The sequence below is a fragment of the Triticum dicoccoides genome, chromosome 6B, assembly GCF_002162155.2.
Source record: "Triticum dicoccoides isolate Atlit2015 ecotype Zavitan chromosome 6B, WEW_v2.0, whole genome shotgun sequence".
Taxonomy (NCBI): Eukaryota; Viridiplantae; Streptophyta; class Magnoliopsida; order Poales; family Poaceae; genus Triticum; species Triticum dicoccoides.
Window position 1 is genome coordinate 31,263,129 of NC_041391.1, and position 17,796 is coordinate 31,280,924.

The window sequence follows — 17,796 nt, forward strand, 5'->3', positions numbered from 1 at the left end:
TGTACATGTAGAAATTTTAAGACAAATTATTGAGTAAGTAAAAATGCATTGGAAAGGTGCAAGCCATCATCTCTCCCCTCTTTAATCACCCCACCTTCAATGAGCTAAGTGCATGTAGAAATAACCACATGTAGAATGTTTTTGGTCTTGATTACCGCGTGATGAGAGAAACATTTTTTCCACTTTAAATTGCATTGGAAAGATTGGAGTGCACTCTTTTATGGACAAATTTTAAACCCAAACATACACTCTTCACCGGACGGAGGGAGTATGTCAAAGGATAAAGCACGATCCGCTCCATTTTTATCTCACCAAGTCACATGAATCACACTAATCGTTAGAAAAGATAATGAAAGTAACATAGTCAACTAAACACAAAGTTCAACAAATAATAGTAACATCTCATGTGACATAAGAGTGAAAAACGGACAAATGACTAGAGTAATGAAAACAGGTGAAAAACAAACAAATGAAGAGAGTAACAAAAATATGCTCATTAATAACAAGGGTTAACAAAAAATCCACACACAAAAGTGTCATACACATGTTCACCCAACTCTTTTTGAACATACCATTGACATTTTTTAGATGCCATAGAAACATTTCACGCACCCAAGTAAAGCAACTTCTATATTACTCGCATGATTCATGAATGTTTTCCCAATGTGAAACAACTTGCGACGACATTGACAATGGCCATACAATTCTTATCCTTACCCATCCTTATATTTTCACTCTACAGGCTGTACAACGCATATACCTTCCATTTCTTAAGCTTCAAGTTTCTAGCCAAAATTTGTCAAATTGAACATTTTATCCATGGAGTGATGAAACTGGATATGGCCAATACCCGATGCTAAATTGCTGATCCACACATGATGAATGGGCTTACTACCAAAAATGAAATGTGATTAGCTACAATAGCAAGCAATGATATACATATAAGAAGATTCCTCTAAGTGTAAATTCAATTGGCTGCAAGATAATAGTGGGAATTTTTGTACAAATGATGCAGAAAGAGAACCAAGTGGTCAAAAAACAATCCCTGCTCTCTGATTGGCCGATTAGACCCTCCCACGGATCGTGCCTCCAAACTGATCTCCACCGCCCGCTCCCCACACATCCAACGGCTCGCGCACCGCATCACGCGAGATCGCTCCCCCCGCCAGCGACGCTCCCGCCTGCCAATAAAACCCGCGCCCTCGCCGCCGTCGAAGCACACAATCTCAGAGCATTCCGATCCAGACCAGCCGCCCCCCGCATCTCGAGTAGCTTCCAGCTCGCCGGAGAGGTAGCAAGCAAGATGGCCGGAAGGAAGGGAGGCGACAGGAAGAAGGCGGTGACCCGCTCCGTGAAGGCCGGGCTCCAGTTTCCCGTCGGCCGCATCGGGCGCTACCTCAAGAAGGGCCGCTACGCCCAGCGCGTCGGCTCCGGCGCCCCCGTCTACCTCGCCGCCGTCCTCGAGTACCTCGCCGCCGAGGTATGCGCCGATCTTTCCCGTCCACGAGCACCTGTTCTGCTCTGTTCTTCTCCTGCTCGGCGGATAACTGACAGATTTCTTTTTTGAATCTCAGGTGCTGGAGCTTGCCGGCAACGCGGCCAAGGACAACAAGAAGACCCGGATCATCCCGCGACACCTGCTGCTCGCCGTCCGCAACGACCAGGAGCTCGGAAGGCTGCTCGCCGGCGTCACCATCGCCCACGGCGGCGTGATCCCCAACATCAACTCCGTGCTGCTCCCAAAGAAGTCCCCCGCCGCCGCCGAGAAGGAGGCCAAGTCGCCCAAGAAGAAGACCTCCACCAAGTCCCCCAAGAAGAAGGTCGCCGCCAAGGAGTAGCCGCCCCATAGACTACAGTCGTCACATTGCTTAGGTCCATATCAGGGAGAGGATGAGGAGTTTCGGTTGGTTGCATCCTGTCTTTTTTTTTTTGCGAATAAGGTTGCATCCTGTCATCCTGTGTGTAATTGCCTAGCCCAGTAAGCGCTGTATTCCATCTCTAACTTATGTCCGGAATGACTAAAGATGCAATCCTTTAAATCATCTTCTCTTGTGTATCCATGGCTCCAATCCATCTTGTGAATGTTTGGTTACCTGCCTTTGCATCAGAGACTTTCAGCTTCTGGTTATTAACATCTTGTACCTTGTGTCCGTTTAAACTGATGACAGTAGTAAATTAGATACTCCTAAGTTGCTTTCAGATAAACATGGCAAGGCAAATGTCAATCATGGCAACTGAATTGAACTTTGCGTAGTCAGATGTGCCTAATAAAATTGACGGCTCTGATTAATGTGCAATTAGGCAAATGAGATACCAGCATTAGTTTTAGGCTGCGAAACAGGTACTTACTGAGAAATTAAGATACTCCTGTAGCTGAAGGTTTGTCACAGGAGGGCAAATATTGCTGCGCTTCATGTATCAATAAAAAAACATTTTCAGAAAACAAAGTTACCACCATGGAGAAAATAACAGGTAATAAACTCAATAAAACGGTGAATAGTCAGAGGTTTCACACATATTGTTACAAACTAATAAGTACCCTTCTTACCCCTTTCTCTTTTACAGTTTGCACCAACTGTAACTATGCTCTCAAAGTCAAATGATATCATCAGAATACAGCTAAGCATCCAAATGTGCATCAATTTCTAACTTCGCATCTTACTAATTTAAGAAAAAAGCAAACACGGGGACATTATTTGCTAACATGATTTCTTCAATATTTCGTGAATTTTCTTATAGTAGTGTCGGAAATATAGAACTTGGTACTTCATGATGCGATTGAATCATGGTGTATTCTCATATTCTTATTTGCCCACCCTTTTTTGTCCATATTTTAGTGTTTGTTTGACCTGTTTTTCTTACTTTTATGTCTACTTTTTGAAAACAAATTATAAAATATAAAATTCACTAATTGCGAACTGAACCTTAGACATGTCTTCTATATGACTGTATCTTAAGAGAATAGCTCCCCTCTTACCTCCATCGTCTCGATGCGGACGCCTAGAGATTGATTAGTATGAATTTTTGCGGGCATTGCGCCTTCAGTCTATGTGTATTGGACCTGCAGCTGCACCCAACACGTAGCAGACCAACCCAGTCCAAGCCCACCATCGTATTCTCATTTCTCTGCTTCTCTCTCCATTTTTTTCCTTTTTCCCCGTTGAAAGTTTTGTTTGTTTTGGAGATCAGATAGTAGTTTACATATTCCCGTTCTAGAAAACAAAAGGATAGAGAATAGTTTAGAAGTTTCATTCTATCTAGAGATTTTCTTCATTGGATTAATTCTTTGGTATATGCATAGCCATCTAAATATAATTGTTGATATGGTATATAACCTTTTATATATTGAGGAAAAAGTCAAATCACTTTTGATAAAAATTATTGATCAAATATTTGAATTAAAAAGTAAATACATAAAAATGAAAAGGAGAAAAATAGAACAAATCAAACAAAATATAAATATTTAATGCATATTTTAGAAATTCGATGAGTATGTGATAATGTTCAACCTATGTAGTGAAAATGTTCAATGTACATTGACCAAAAGTCGACATGTATTTGGAAAAAAAATAAGAAATAAAAAAGCAGAAATATAAAAGAAGAAAGAAAACCGATAAAAAAGAGTAGAGAAAAACATAGAAAAGAAGAAAAAAATGGACAGAAAATCAACCAGAAGGTTCCTAACACTAGTCCAGGCCTCCCGTGGAAGGTTCTGAGATCCGCTTAAATGGGTTGGCCCACTCACCAAAGACACATGGATCTGTCTCGCAATAAGTGAGATATAGCTCTCGCAGGCTCAACCAGATGCTTTTATACAATGTCTATTGCGTGTGTTAGTGCGGTGGTGCTCACCTGGGTCGCCCCATAAGAACACTGAGCCGCCGAAGCGATGCACATTTGTTCGTGGAAAAAACTTATGAATTCGTAGAAATACAACAAGCCAATTGGTTGTTATTAGTACACCAAACACATCAATGTATACATGTATTTGTTTTTGATATATATCTTAGTTGTGTGCATCTAACTAAAAAAAGGAAAGTAAATAGATCCGCTTAAAGGACTCTGAAGTTTTTCTTGGTTTATTTAAGCTTTAGGAAAGTCACACTCTTAAGAGGTGTTGAGGTTGCATAATTGTGGGTATCATGCCTATCATATACAAAAATATCTCCGCACAAGTATATCCAAATATGGGTAAAAACCCTTCTCAAACCCAGTTGTTGCAACAACAACCCCCACCCCCTCAGTCTCCGAAGTCCATCCATTGAAGATGCTCTTATAACACAACGATGGGAACTGGTCCGGAGAGGGGACTTCATCAATCGGGAACAAGATGGCATTTGGCAATCAGACGTAGCGAAGCCAGCATCATAGCGGAAGTACACCAAGCTTTTCGCGGCCTTAATGCATACAGAGGCATGAAAGTCGCTCTCTGTTATGCATTGACAACGGTTCCCATTTGGTTGTTTGTTTTTGCGAAGAATATCTCGCTTATTCCTAGATATAGCATGTACTTGCCTCTAGCAATCTCGACATGGCTCGTGGCTCGGGCAATGTATGGGGGTTTCCCTGCCTGGTTTTGCCTCTTGTCTTCTATGAGATGGGATGGCTAGTCTATGTGCACATCTCTTTCAGTTTAACTCTCTTGTCCCACTTTGTTCTTTTCCTGTTTCTTTCACCTTAATTTTTTTCCGTATCAACTTTTTCTTCTTCTTTTTTCCATTTGCTCTTTTCCCTTTTTAGCTTTCTTTTCGTTTTTTCTCTTTTTTTACCTTTTCCCTTTTTCGATAACATTTATGAAATTGCATACTAAAAATGGTCCCCATGTTTCTAGATAGGTTTATCCATGTATTAAATAATATGTATGTGTATTAAAAATGTTCAACATGTATTAAATTTTATATTGTGTACTAAGAAAACATCAGCTACATATTTAAAATATGTCCTTTGTGTATTAAAGAATCATTTATTGGAAAAGTTCATTGGGATTAAAATATATTTGTTGCATTAAAGAATGTTTTACAGTTTATTGTAAATGACCAGATGCTATTTAAAAAATGTTGACAGTGTGTAAAAGAAATGTTTATCCTTCATTAAAAATTCTCATGTTTTTCTTGAAAGTTATGATTTACTAAAAATGTCTTCATGCACTAAAAATTTATTTTTGATTATTGGAAGTAATTTTACTTTATTAAATTTATTTAACTTGTATTTAAAAAATATTCATTATGAATTATCAAATAATCATTGTTTTTTGGTCTTTTATTTTATTATTTTTGTTTAGATTTCTTTCTTATTTTTATATTTTTAATGGGAACAAAGTCTTTTTGGATGTGCGAGATTTTCAAAAACTACAAAAGAACTACTAAAAGATTGTTATCATTTTATAAATTTATATATATTTTAAAAAGTTTGAACACTTTTTAATTATAAGAACATATTCTGACTATGCGGTGAAAATATGCAGTCCATGCTAAGCATTTTTAGTTACACTTTGAATCTTGTTTCAAATATACAATGCACAATTTTTAATGCATGATATTTTTTTGTGAATTATACTTATTTGAAGGGCATTATGGTAATTATTTTCAAATTTAAGATAAAACAATTCTTTTAATATGAAATAACTTTTTTTTCATACACGATCAGCCTTTACTGCAACACATTGGAAAAAAATTGTAGACGCGATGGAGAATTTTTAGTACATGATGAGACTTTCTTTTAACACGTTGAACATATTTTTAGACCCGATGAACATTTTGAAGTACACCGGTTACTGAAATAACTCCAGTGCCCTCGCGTCACTCCTCCGAGGTGACTTGGGCGGCAAGCAGGACTGCCGCCGCCACCCATCCCTTCCTCTTATGTGCTCATCGTCATAGCGAGTTGGAGTCGCCGACAAAGCCTAGTCGACCCTCAAGGACAGAAGTGGTGTTACTCGTATTACCCCTTCTTCCTTCCCCGCCCTTATGGTCCCTAACCTATCTGCATCGTGAGACGGGCTCCCCCCATTGCCGACTCCGCAGATCTGACAGGAGGCTCATCATATCTAGCCATCTCGGTGTCCGGTACATGTCCACCTTGGAGATGCCCACTCCTAGGTGCTAGCGAGGGTGGCCTTGATTGAGGAAATCATCGACAGAAACACCACGACACACACATATCAGCATACGACAACAACATGGTCACATATATATATATCATGTGAAAGTGAAATTACCTCAAGTATAAGAGATCGAAGGGAGATGACACAAGAGATGGAACCCGTCGTCTAGATGTGGAGATGGGCGACGAAGGCTCGATGATCTAGAGCCGGTTGAAATAACAGAGCTCGGTTTAGGTGTATGCTGAGTTGTTGACGGGTGGATACATAGTCCGGGACGACAGAGCTCGGGACCCGACGGTGGGGCTCGAATGCGGACTAGATGGTGTGGCGGCGGTTCAGGAACCGTAAGGCTCAAGGAGCAGCGGTGGCCTAGGAGTTCGGGGATTTGGCAACGTAACTCGGGGAGTATGTCAAAGGATAGTGCACAATCCGCTCAATTTTCCTCATCAAGTCACGTGAATTACACTCATTGTTAAAAATATAACAAAAGTAACACAATCAACTAAACACAATTCAACAAATAAAAGTAACATCTCATGTGACATAAGAGTGAAAAACAAACAAATGAATAGAATAATGAAAATAGGCTCGGTTGTAACAAGGGTTAACAAAAAAAAATCCACATACAAGTGTTATATCCATGTTCACCCAACAAAAAAAATCCACATACAATAGTACCATAGACATGTTTTGTGAAGTCATTGAAACATTACACGTACCAAGCAAAGAGTGGATCCCTGCTTGGCCGATTTTGTACAGTGCAAATGATGCAGAAAGAGAACCAAGTGGTCAAAAAACAATCCCTGCTCTCTGATTGGCCGACTAGACCCTCCCGCGGATCGTGCCCCCAAACTGATCTCCACCGCCCGCTCCCCACACATCCAACGGCTCGCGCACCGCATCACGCGGATCGCTCCCCACTCCAGCGACGCTCCCGCCTCCCAATAAAAACCCCGCCCTCGCCGCCGTCCAAACACACAAGCTCAGAGCATTCCGATCCAGACCAGCCGCCCCCCGCATCTCGAGTAATTTCCAGCTCGCCGGAGAAGTAGAAAGAAGATGGCCGGAAGGAAGGGCGGCGACAGGAAGAAGGCGGTGACCCGCTCCGTGAAGGCCGGGCTCCAGTTCCCCGTCGGCCGCATCGGGCGCTACCTCAAGAAGGGCCGCTACGCGCAGCGCGTCGGCTCCGGCGCCCCCGTCTACCTCGCCGCCGTCCTCGAGTACCTCGCCGCCGAGGTACGCGCAGATCTCTCCCTTCCTCTGCATCTGTTCTGCTCTGTTCTTCTTGTGTTCGACAGATGACTGACAGATTTCGTTTTGGATCGCAGGTCCTGGAGCTTGCCGGCAACGCGGCCAAGGACAACAAGAAGACCCGCATCATCCCGCGCCACCTGCTGCTCGCCGTCCGCAACGACCAGGAGCTCGGCAGGCTGCTCGCCGGCGTCACCATCGCTCACGGCGGCGTGATCCCCAACATCAACTCCGTGCTGCTCCCCAAGAAGTCCCCCGCCGCCGCCGAGAAGGAGGCCAAGTCGCCCAAGAAGAAGACCTCCACCAAGTCCCCCAAGAAGAAGGTCGCCGCCAAGGAGTAGAATTCCCCATAGCATAGCCTAGCCAGTGTTGCCTCGTTCCATTTCTCATGGACAAGACGAGCAGTCTTTTGGTTATTTAGATGAGTAGTGGCCCTGTCCTTAGATTCGCCGAGCAAGGATGACATTGTATCTGTGATTTCTGTAGGAATGGTTAATCATGCAATCGTTCAGATCTTGTTCCCCAATTGAGCTACCTGTGCCGTTTTATACTAGTAGTGGATTCTCACTTCTATCAACTGAAAAAATTCCCCAATTCTTTGCCTCTGAATTATGGTGCTCAATTTCAAATCCTTCTATCAGCTTCCCGACGAACCCCAAAAGCCATGCCAAGCCATTCTTGCAGTTAATTTCGCCTTGATCTTTCCCTCTGTAGTTGAGCTATTTACATGTTGTATTCCTAAGCCAAACAAATTCTTCCTGTTGGAGTTGAGCCGGCCGTATGCAAACTGAAGTTTGTGGAGTCAGGTGTACATAACAAACCACAAACCTGATTTATGATTTATGAGCCACTAGCCATACTATTTTAGATTGACCTAAAGCAGAAACAAACATTGAGAAATTAAGATAGCAACCATGCTCATGTAAGAAAACTGATATATCGATGTTTCACTTAGTTCCATCAACAAAAATAGTATATTTTCTGAAAGTAAAATTGGTAACCACCATGGAAATACAACAGGTACAAATCTCAGCCAAAAATACTTGGAATTGAACACATCGATTCTATTACAACTGATTCTCCGCTAAATCGCTTGCAACACGAAACTAGTACCGAGTCCAGGGAAGGTCTTGTGCTGAGGATATAGTTTTTGTGTACGCTTCTCTTGTTTTTCATGTTGTTTTCGTGGATTTATATGGGTTTTCCACTATATTTTTCTGTTCGTTATAATTTCTTTTGCCGAATTCCATTTTATTGCTTCATTTTTTATTTTTCCTCTGTTGTCTCTATTTATTTTCCCCATTTGTTGTCTTATGAAGTTTTCTTTTTTAACTTTTTCGTCAACTTTCTCTTATTTGTTTTTGTTTTGTCTTGGAATTTTAGTACTTTTTATAAATATTAAAATGTTTATAAAAATACATAATTTTTTAAATAAAACGTGATCCATTCCTAAAATGGCACGTAGATGTTTTGTAAAATAGGTGAATACTTTATGAGAAAACTTTTCAAATGGCCCGTCACTTTTAAAACATAAATATATTTTCAACATGATAACACTTTTAATAACTACATGAATAACTTATAAGAATTATAAGAACATTTATTCAATTTTGTGAACACTTATAGAAATTAAGAACATTTATTTTAAACATGCAAACTCTTTTTAGAATTACATTAGCACTTAAAAGAACTAAACATAAATCACAAGAAGACTTTTTAAGTCTATTTGGATATTTTAAATGTGTAAATTTATTTAAAATTTACAGGAGCACTTTTTAAAAATATGTGAACATTTTCTTGTAACTTCATGAACATATTTCAGAATGGAGCAAACATTTTTTAAATGATACTATATAAAATACATGAAACATTTATCAGTTTACTTTAACAATAGAAATAAATACATGACCATTAATCAATAAACTTGATTTTTTTAAATCTGCATGAACATTTTTTAAACATACAAATATGTTTTGAAAGCCATGAACATTATCAGATACATTTATAAAATTACATAAAAAGTTCATCTGGTTTTAAAAAAATTAGCACACAGATTTTTATTTTTTTAACTTATTTATTTTACATTGTACTTATAAAAGCGACAAAAAGCAAAAAACAATTGGGCTAAAGAGACTCACTCACGCTCGGCCGCTCGCATCTAGTACTCAGTTTTTTTTCTCGATTTATGGACTCATCTACTCCCTCCATTCCATTTCTTGTCATAGTTTTAGTTCAAATTTAGTGCTTACGAGTTAACTATACCTTCGCGTTGCATACATGGGCTAGTACAAAATAGAGCATACGCTGGCGGCGCACGTGTTGAACACACTATACCACCATTGGCGCCTGCTTGTAATTATGACACTCAGTTGGACAGTGGCCCAATAGGGATTGCTCGCTCGCTCCAATATAACAGCGCCATTCGCAAAGGCTATACTCTGTTATTGTTCCTCTAAAATAATTTGTTTTTTTGTGATGAAAAGGGAGTTTTATTCCATATTTATTGGGTTACAATCAGATTGGCAATAATTTCTCAATACATGGAGGTGTGTGACCTAGTCACACCTCGGTGGCATGTTTCGAACGACTATATACAACCAGTCGATCTGCTGCCCTATTTTGATCTCGTCTAAGTTTCTGAGGATCTAGCATGTACTCAAATAGGGGTGTTCACATCTTAGTGGGCCAATCCATTAAACCCATTTTGGGGTGGTTCTACAGATTGGGTTTTAGAACCTTCCTTGCAGTTTTTTTTTGTTTTTCTGTGTATCAAATACATGATCAACAATTTTCAAGTAAATGTTATGAAAACAAGTTAAATATTTTTCAAACATATGTTGACTATTTTTTGAATGGTATAAAACATTTTTTAAATACATGAAGAATTTTCGTACAATGTTTTTTTAAATATAGGTTTGAATGTTTTTATGACTACATTTAAAACTTTGTGCAAATTCACGGGAATTTCCTCAATGAAACAAAAAAAAACTACGTGATCATTTTTATTCATTTTATAATCATTTCTTAAAATTGTCATAAACTTATTTTTGAACTGTGTGAACAGTTTTTTAAATTTCACAATTTTTTTTGAATGAAATGATTTTTTAAAAGATACACACATATATTTTCCTTTGTTCAAACAATTTTTAAAAAGGTAAGTACAATTGTTTTGAAACACACAAACATTTTGATATTGTCACGACCATCTTGTTGAATAGTATGAACATTTTTCTAAAATTATGCGAACAAATGTTTCATATTGTGTTAGCGTTTTCTAAATGCTAGCGCAATATTTTAAAAAGTTCAAGTTAGTTAATTGTTGAACATATATTTACTGTGTTTTCAAAATCATAAAAAAGTAAAAAGAAGAAGGAAAACAAAAAACAATGAAACAAATGAAACTAACGAACCTAACACTATTTGGTCGGCCCACCATACGTCATGCTGAAGCCGAGGTGCCGTCGGTCTTGTAGAAGCGAGACAAAGCGTCGCACTGCCCAATATAGAGCATCTTCTACTGCTAACAAGGACTACATAGAGACGTTCCACACAAGTAGGGTCAATAGTTCAGCATTTAGGCCGTAACATTTAACAAAAAATGAATCTTAAACCCAACAAGTGCTCTCCGAACCTCACCAACCAAGCTGGATTTTGATTCTTTCTTGTTATTCTAACCGGATATAAAAACCATAAGGATTGTTTCCAGCCAAGAGTTCCCATATGACATAAGCGCTCTTCGGCGGGGTGGCCCCTCATTCTCTAAGTCTTTGAGTGCCCGTCGTACCGCGTGGTTGCTACACTAGGGCTAATAGATACTTTACTTTAAGGATATGGCACCTTCGCTAGAGGAGAGTAAGCGACTTCTATTAGCACCAGACCGTCAAGTTGAATTTCTCGTGTCATGTGCCTAGCCTCACCACTAGCGTAGTAACCGATTCATTAAAACACTTTTTGGGATGTGAAAGCATAAAAAGGAAACAAACAAACCAAACGAATAAATGAACAAACTTACTACTGGGTCAACCCACTAGAGAACGAGATAGAGCCTTTGTCCTTGAGGGCATTTTCAACGCTGAGCGCTTATGTAGGCGCTTATCGTGTGGGGAAAAATCCGAGGAAGTTAGCGCTCGCTCCTCCAACGCTGGCGCTAATAACGGGCTCTTGAATAACAAATTAGAAAGAAAGGCCTAGTTGTCTCGTACGTTAAAAAATGAGCAAGCGCTCGGTGCCTTCCTTTGCACCGATGCCAGACGAGGCGCTCGGATTCAACAATGTAACCGCCCATCTGCCGGGATTAAATTCCTAGCGCCCCCTCTTAGCATCTCATGTTAGAGATGCCTTGATGGGACCTCCTATTTGACCGGAGGCAACACGCACCATGCGCGTGTTGATGGGCCGGCTCATTACCATTACATTGTAGCAAGCCGGAAAGCGATAGACTTTTCTTGCTGATGTATCATAGCGAACTGATGAACTATAGAAAACCAGTGTACTGTATGTAGAGAGCCAATCTATCTTAGCAACAGATGCACTATATCGACCAGGCTAATGTAGCAACCATTATTAAAATTTTGAGAACATTTTATTAAAATTGTGAACAATTTTTGAAAACATTAACAATTTTTTAAGTGCTGAACAATTTTTGAAAGATTTGATAATTTGATAATGATTTTTAAAAATTCCGTTCATTTTTAAAAAAACAAAAAATCAAAATTTTAAAAGAACACAAACGTTTTTCTCAATATTTGAACATTTTTTAAGTTCCAACTTTTTTTAACAATATGATTAAAAAAATAAACATTATATTGAATAACAAGGGCGGATTGTCATCTAGCTACTGCCATGTACCCATAGTCCAAAAAAACTACTCATGTTAAATTATGGTAGTAGCAAGGTTTATGTTGATGGCTGCCGTGACGAATTCCCTCATGAAGAGTATGGGAAAATGCATATAGATCGGATCACGGTGGGACATAGAGATGTGACTGTGAATTGTTTACCTCTATGTAAAATTGGTTTTTTCGAGCAATTGTAAAGGCGGAGGTGCCGAGAGGTGGTGGAGCGGAGTCCTATAGGGCCCACACGAACACCCCTCGCATCATGGGGCCCATAGGACTCTTCGGCCGGGGCTTGGTGCCTCTAGAAGCTTCTGGACTTGAATCATTTTTGGGAATTCCCCCTTTTTTGAGCTTTGTGAAAATTTGTTTTACTTAAAAGCCCCGATATTACAGAAAACAACATATTGCCTTGGACAGAATTAATAGGTTAGTTTAGAAAAATATTAAAATTCTGGTGCCAAAACGGTGGAAAAATAACATAATTATATTATGAAACAAGCAAAAATTATGCATACGTCTAAGACATATGGAAAGCACTCGTGTGTGAATACCAAGGATTCGTGACAAAATCAGGGAACCTCAGGCAACAATATTAACTTCTATCTCGGGCTATTGAAGGATGATGTACACATCATGGGCTGCTGGAGGGGTCAATACTTGGGATGCCAACGAAGGGGATCATTTCCCTATAAGAGTTTTTTTTTTTGAGAAATATTCCCTATAAGAGTTGCATTGATCACGATGGTGCAACGCTATCTCGCTTATGGATATGTCTTCTCCCAGGTATGGCATGGACACTGCAAATGTGTTAAGTGTATGGATGATACAACTTTTGACGAGACATCAAAAGCCAACTCTTGCAAAATTGTATTCATGGGGCGTTGAAGGTGGCTTCACAGGGATGAAGTGGATAACTCACAAAGATCTGTTTGACGATAAAACTTAAGAATGATTAAAGCCACGCACAAGGAGCGAAGAAAAAATCCACCATATGTTGAACGATTGAAGTAGTGCCCTAAGTCAGGATAGAAGCGAAAGGCCCTAAAGAAGTCATTGTTAAAAGTATGAAAAAGGGAGTCTGGTTATTGGGGCTTGTCGTATTGGATAGTCCTCAATACGCCTCGTTGTCTTGATATCACAAAGAATGTCTGTGAGAGTTTGCTTGGCACATAATTTGACACGTCAAAAAAAGAACAAAAAGATGGGGTTGAAGACAAGATAGGACTTGGTAGACCTCATTATTATGGCTGAGTTGCACGCGTATCATAAGTAGAGACAACAGTCACGTGCAAAAATATTTCCAAAGGATGACAACTCCCTCCCCCTTCCCCACCACACACTCGCTTTACTCTAGATGAGAAGGAGCTTAGTCAAGTTTTCAAGTGTCTTCAAAATATCAAAGCTGGTTCCACCTACTCAAGGAGTATATGCAGATATGTGAGGTTAATGGACAAATGTTCAGCGTGATGAAGTCTCATAATTGTTGCGATCATGAGTTCATGACACAAATACTTATGTTTGCAGTTAGAGGCGTAACAGATAAGCGCGTCCACAAAATACTTCTTGTCCTATGTATTTTTTTCGATGTTATCTCTCAAAAGTCGATCAACTAGAAGTGCGATTCCCATATGCATGAACTCCTATACTCATGTGAAAGTGATAGCATTGCTTTGTCGATGAAAAGTAAATAAAATTAAGTGTAAAATTCGGAGGTAACATTTGTCGCTCGACTTGTTTTTCTTTTGTGCAAGTCAAAATGTTTAAGCCTTTATCCTAAAATTTGCAAATAGCATTTTGGTGTGACAATGAACACATCTATTTTTTTTTACATTTGCAAAATATATTTTGTGTGCGCATGAGCATATGCTCAGTAGAGCCAAATTGAATTTCTGTGAAAACAAAATATGCATATTTATGGCGCAGAAAGTGAATCAAGCGCTAAAACAAAAGCTCTGCGCTCTGATTCGTCAGTAGGGCCATCCCACGGATCGCGGCCCCCCTACTAATCTCCACCGTCCACTACGCCAAGATCCAACGGCGAGCGCAGCATGTCACACGGATCGCTCCCTCCTCTGCTTCCCAATAAAAGCCGCGCCCACGCCTGCGTTCCAACCCACAAACTCAGAGCATTCCCATCCAGCGCAACCGCCGCCAACACCACTCCTCGAGAGTCCTCGCCGCCGGAGAAGTAGCAAGCAGGATGGCCGGAAGGAAGGGCGGCGACAGGAAGAAGGCGGTGACCCGCTCCGTGAAGGCCGGGCTCCAGTTCCCCGTCGGCCGCATCGGGCGCTACCTCAAGAAGGGCCGCTACGCCCAGCGCGTCGGCTCCGGCGCCCCCGTCTACCTCGCCGCCGTCCTCGAGTACCTCGCCGCCGAGGTACGCGCCGATGTTTGCCGTCCTTTCTTGTGCACTCCTGTTCTTTCCGTGCTCGACGGATAACTGACAGATTTCGTTTTTGAATCTCAGGTCCTGGAGCTCGCCGGCAACGCGGCCAAGGACAACAAGAAGACCCGCATCATCCCGCGCCACCTGCTGCTCGCCGTCCGCAACGACCAGGAGCTCGGCAGGCTGCTCGCCGGCGTCACCATCGCCCACGGCGGCGTGATCCCCAACATCAACTCCGTGCTGCTCCCCAAGAAGTCCCCCGCCGCCGCCGAGAAGGAGGCCAAGTCGCCCAAGAAGAAGACGTCCACCAAGTCCCCCAAGAAGAAGACCGCCGCCACCAAGGAGTAACCGCCCCCATAGCCTAGCCAGTGTTGCTTAGATCCATTTCTCATGGACTAAGATGAGACCCTGTATGTAATGTCTGCTAGTCTGTGATTTCGTCGAGCATGGGTGACATTGTACCTGTGATTTCTGTGAGAATGGCTAAAGATCCAATCATTTCAGTCTGTTGTTCTATCTATGGCTGTAGTCATTCCAATCTCTTGTTCTACCTATGGCTGCAATTGATCTTGCGAATGCTTGCTCCCTGCCTATACGTCTGAAGGACGCTTTACTTGTAAATTCTCTCTTGTGTCATCTGAAAATTTCTGTTTGATCTGTAATTTTCAGTGATTTATCTTTACTTCCTTGTGAAGTTCACTTCAAGCTTATTCCTATCAAGCTGCGGGAAACTGAATCTAAGAAGAGCTTATAAATCATCCTGCACCTCTCCCTGCGTGGCAGCTTATAAATTGAGCTTCAGAAGTCCTGCGGTCAAACATTTCAAATTTAGAGCTTGACCATGCCGAAACATTTTGAAGAAATGTAACCTTGATCTTTCTCTCTGTAGTTGAGCTGGTTACATGTTGCCAAAATATAATAACTAGTTCATGTTCATGAGCCAAAAGAATTCTTAGGCTGGTCATAGTGGGAGTAACATAAGTAGTAACATAGATGCCACAGAAGCATAAGTGATGATGTGTCAAGTAGTTAATGACGAGAGAGACAAATAGAGTAACATAATATGTTACCATCACCTAGCGGTTTCCAATGCTAAATGAGTCTATGAAGTAATAAATGAAGTGATGCATGACACTACATATATGTTACTACCCACTATAGAGGTAGTAACATAGCCTAGTAACATATACATGTTACTAGTCTAAGTTACTCCCCACTATGACCAGCCTTAGAGTTGGAGCTGAGCTGAAAACATGCGAACTGAAGTTTTGGCTGAAGTTTTGACCTGACAACGTTTTGGCTGCTACTAGATGCAAAGTATAATAACTAGCCAGGTGAGGTGCTGATTTTGTAATCAGCTAAAGCAGAAACAGATATTGAGAAATTTAGATACTAGGATCAGTCAGGCCCCTTAAAATGGTCCAGTACAAAAATGTTCTTCACCGGAGTGCACAAGATTTCCTGGATAAATAAGCAAGTTAATGTTGCATGGTGGGAACAATAATAAAAAAGAATTTTAGTAAAACTGATGAATAGGAAAAAAATAGGTTAAATGCAGAATGGGTATTCCGTATATTCATCAGTTAATTTTTTATGGCCCAGTGGCGGGTTAACTTTTCTCCATTCCGCGTCCCCATTGAAATTTTAAATTTATTGGGGAAAACAGGCATGTGGTATTTTTTAAGTTCGATGGATGATTGTTTAGATATTTTCCGCTTTAGAAAAACAAGCTAGGAAAAGCAATTTAGATGTTTCATTCTAGCTAAAAGTTTATTAAAGGAGCTGAAGACTTTTCAATATTTCCGCATATACCGACTGGTATATTTGATGCATGATGTAGACATGTTCAAATGAAACACTTTGTGAACCGTCATGAACTGTGATTCTGGTTCGATTTGTGGTATGATTGAACGCGCTCATACGACTGCTCGTCTTCGGTTTTGTTAAATCTATGGCTTGTGTCCGACTTCTGTTTTGTGGTATGACTGGACAAGTTTGCAGACACACTCGTATGAGTATGAGTGCTTGTCAATCCTTCTGATAACTTGGTCATGCATGGTCTATGGGGATACGAGCTACGATGCGACCGGGGGCTGTTGTATCACTAGTCAATTGATGGTGTTATGACCCAGGGGTGCCTCACCTTGTCGATTACCAGTCCAAGTAGGACGGCCCGAGGCCCGCTAGGCCGGTTCCACTTGGGCCATCTTGCCAGCCCACTGGCCCTCTAGGAGAAAGAATTTGAAGCCTTTTCATTCAAGAGAAAGAAGTCGAATCCATGGAGGACTCCTCTCCATCGACTTTGTCAACTATGGCTCTTCTAACTCTAGGGCCCTCGATATCTTATATAAACCAGGTTTGGGCTAGTTGACAAAATATCTTAGACATTACAATCCTTCGGTATTACATGTACTTTGTACATCCAGGTCGAAATATACACAAAGTAGGAGTAGGGTTTACCTCCATCATGAGGGCCTGAACCTTGGTAACCCGCTTCTTCTTTCTCCTCTAACCTAATCACCACACTGGGATATCCTACCGAGGGATCTACCGGAATCATCTCCGACACCATTGAGGGAGTCCTGAATTCGGGGGTCCTCAGGTGTCCGGCCTATTCAATATGGGCCGGACTGATGGGCCGTGAAGATAAGGCAGAAGACTATCCCCCCGTGTCCGGGTAGGACTCATGTGTGCGTGGGCGGCAAGTTTGGTGTCCGGATATACTGTTTCCATCTTTTGTAAACCGATTCCGTACAATCCTAGGCCCCTCCGGTGTATATAAACCGGAGGGTTTAGTCCATAGAGGCTATCAGAATAATCATAGGCTAGATAACTAGGGTTTAGCCATTACGATCTCGAGGTAGATCAACTCTTGTAACCCCTATAATCATCAAATACAATCAAGCAGGACGTAGGGTTTTACCTCCTTTAAGAGGGCCCGAACCTGGGTAAACATTGTATCCCATTGTCCTTTGTTACCATTGATCCTTAGATACACAACTTGCCCCCCCTACCCAAGATCTGCCGGTTTTGACACCGACATTGATGCTTTCATTGAGAGCTCCGCTGTGTTGTCAACAGAGGAATCGATGGCTCGCCTCGTCATCAATGACGATGCTGTTTCCGGGGAGACCTTTCTCCCCGGTCAACTCTTCGTGTTCGGCGGCTTCGTGCTACTTGCCAACTCGACTGTCCACCTCGAGAAGGTCGACAACTAC

General features: G+C 41.1%; 3 protein-coding genes across 5 annotated transcripts; all 3 read left to right on the forward strand.

Annotated features, from left to right (window-relative positions):
* Positions 1-1,234: 1,234 nt before the first annotated feature.
* On the forward strand, positions 1,235-2,056 carry LOC119326426 (histone H2A.1). Of its 2 annotated transcripts, XR_005157978.1 has the most exons (3): positions 1,235-1,480; positions 1,575-1,907; positions 1,941-2,056. XR_005157978.1 is itself a non-coding variant. In XM_037600076.1 (2 exons), the coding sequence occupies exons 1-2, from the start codon at positions 1,304-1,306 to the stop codon at positions 1,836-1,838; spliced, it is 441 nt and encodes a 146-aa protein (XP_037455973.1). In that variant the 5' UTR covers positions 1,235-1,303; the 3' UTR covers positions 1,839-2,042. The 2 variants fall into 2 exon arrangements, 1 of the variants encoding a protein (XP_037455973.1); XM_037600076.1 differs by having other exon boundaries at positions 1,575-2,042.
* Positions 2,057-7,088: 5,032 nt separating this feature from the next.
* Positions 7,089-15,096, forward strand: LOC119326424 (histone H2A.1-like). Of its 2 annotated transcripts, XM_037600074.1 has the most exons (3): positions 7,089-7,161; positions 14,392-14,569; positions 14,660-15,096. In XM_037600074.1, exons 2-3 carry the CDS (start codon positions 14,393-14,395, stop codon positions 14,924-14,926), a joined length of 444 nt encoding a protein of 147 aa, XP_037455971.1. In that variant the 5' UTR covers positions 7,089-7,161; position 14,392; the 3' UTR covers positions 14,927-15,096. The 2 variants fall into 2 exon arrangements, with proteins under 2 accessions (XP_037455971.1, XP_037455969.1); XM_037600072.1 differs by lacking the exon at positions 7,089-7,161 and having other exon boundaries at positions 14,312-14,569.
* LOC119326425 (histone H2A.1) lies at positions 7,126-7,880 on the forward strand. The gene is made up of 2 exons (XM_037600075.1): positions 7,126-7,339; positions 7,432-7,880. The coding sequence occupies exons 1-2, from the start codon at positions 7,163-7,165 to the stop codon at positions 7,693-7,695; spliced, it is 441 nt and encodes a 146-aa protein (XP_037455972.1). The 5' UTR covers positions 7,126-7,162; the 3' UTR covers positions 7,696-7,880.
* Positions 15,097-17,796: the final 2,700 nt, after the last annotated feature.

Bases quoted from the DNA above. Each gene is read 5' to 3' on its own strand.
- LOC119326424 (XM_037600074.1), top strand. From the start codon at position 14,393: ATGGCCGGAAGGAAGGGCGGCGACAGGAAGAAGGCGGTGACCCGCTCC. The intron at 14,570-14,659 runs GTACGCGCCGAT...TTTGAATCTCAG, and splicing joins TCGAGTACCTCGCCGCCGAG to GTCCTGGAGCTCGCCGGCAA.
- LOC119326425 (XM_037600075.1), top strand. From the start codon at position 7,163: ATGGCCGGAAGGAAGGGCGGCGACAGGAAGAAGGCGGTGACCCGCTCC. The intron at 7,340-7,431 runs GTACGCGCAGAT...TTTGGATCGCAG, and splicing joins TCGAGTACCTCGCCGCCGAG to GTCCTGGAGCTTGCCGGCAA.
- LOC119326426 (XM_037600076.1), top strand. From the start codon at position 1,304: ATGGCCGGAAGGAAGGGAGGCGACAGGAAGAAGGCGGTGACCCGCTCC. The intron at 1,481-1,574 runs GTATGCGCCGAT...TTTGAATCTCAG, and splicing joins TCGAGTACCTCGCCGCCGAG to GTGCTGGAGCTTGCCGGCAA.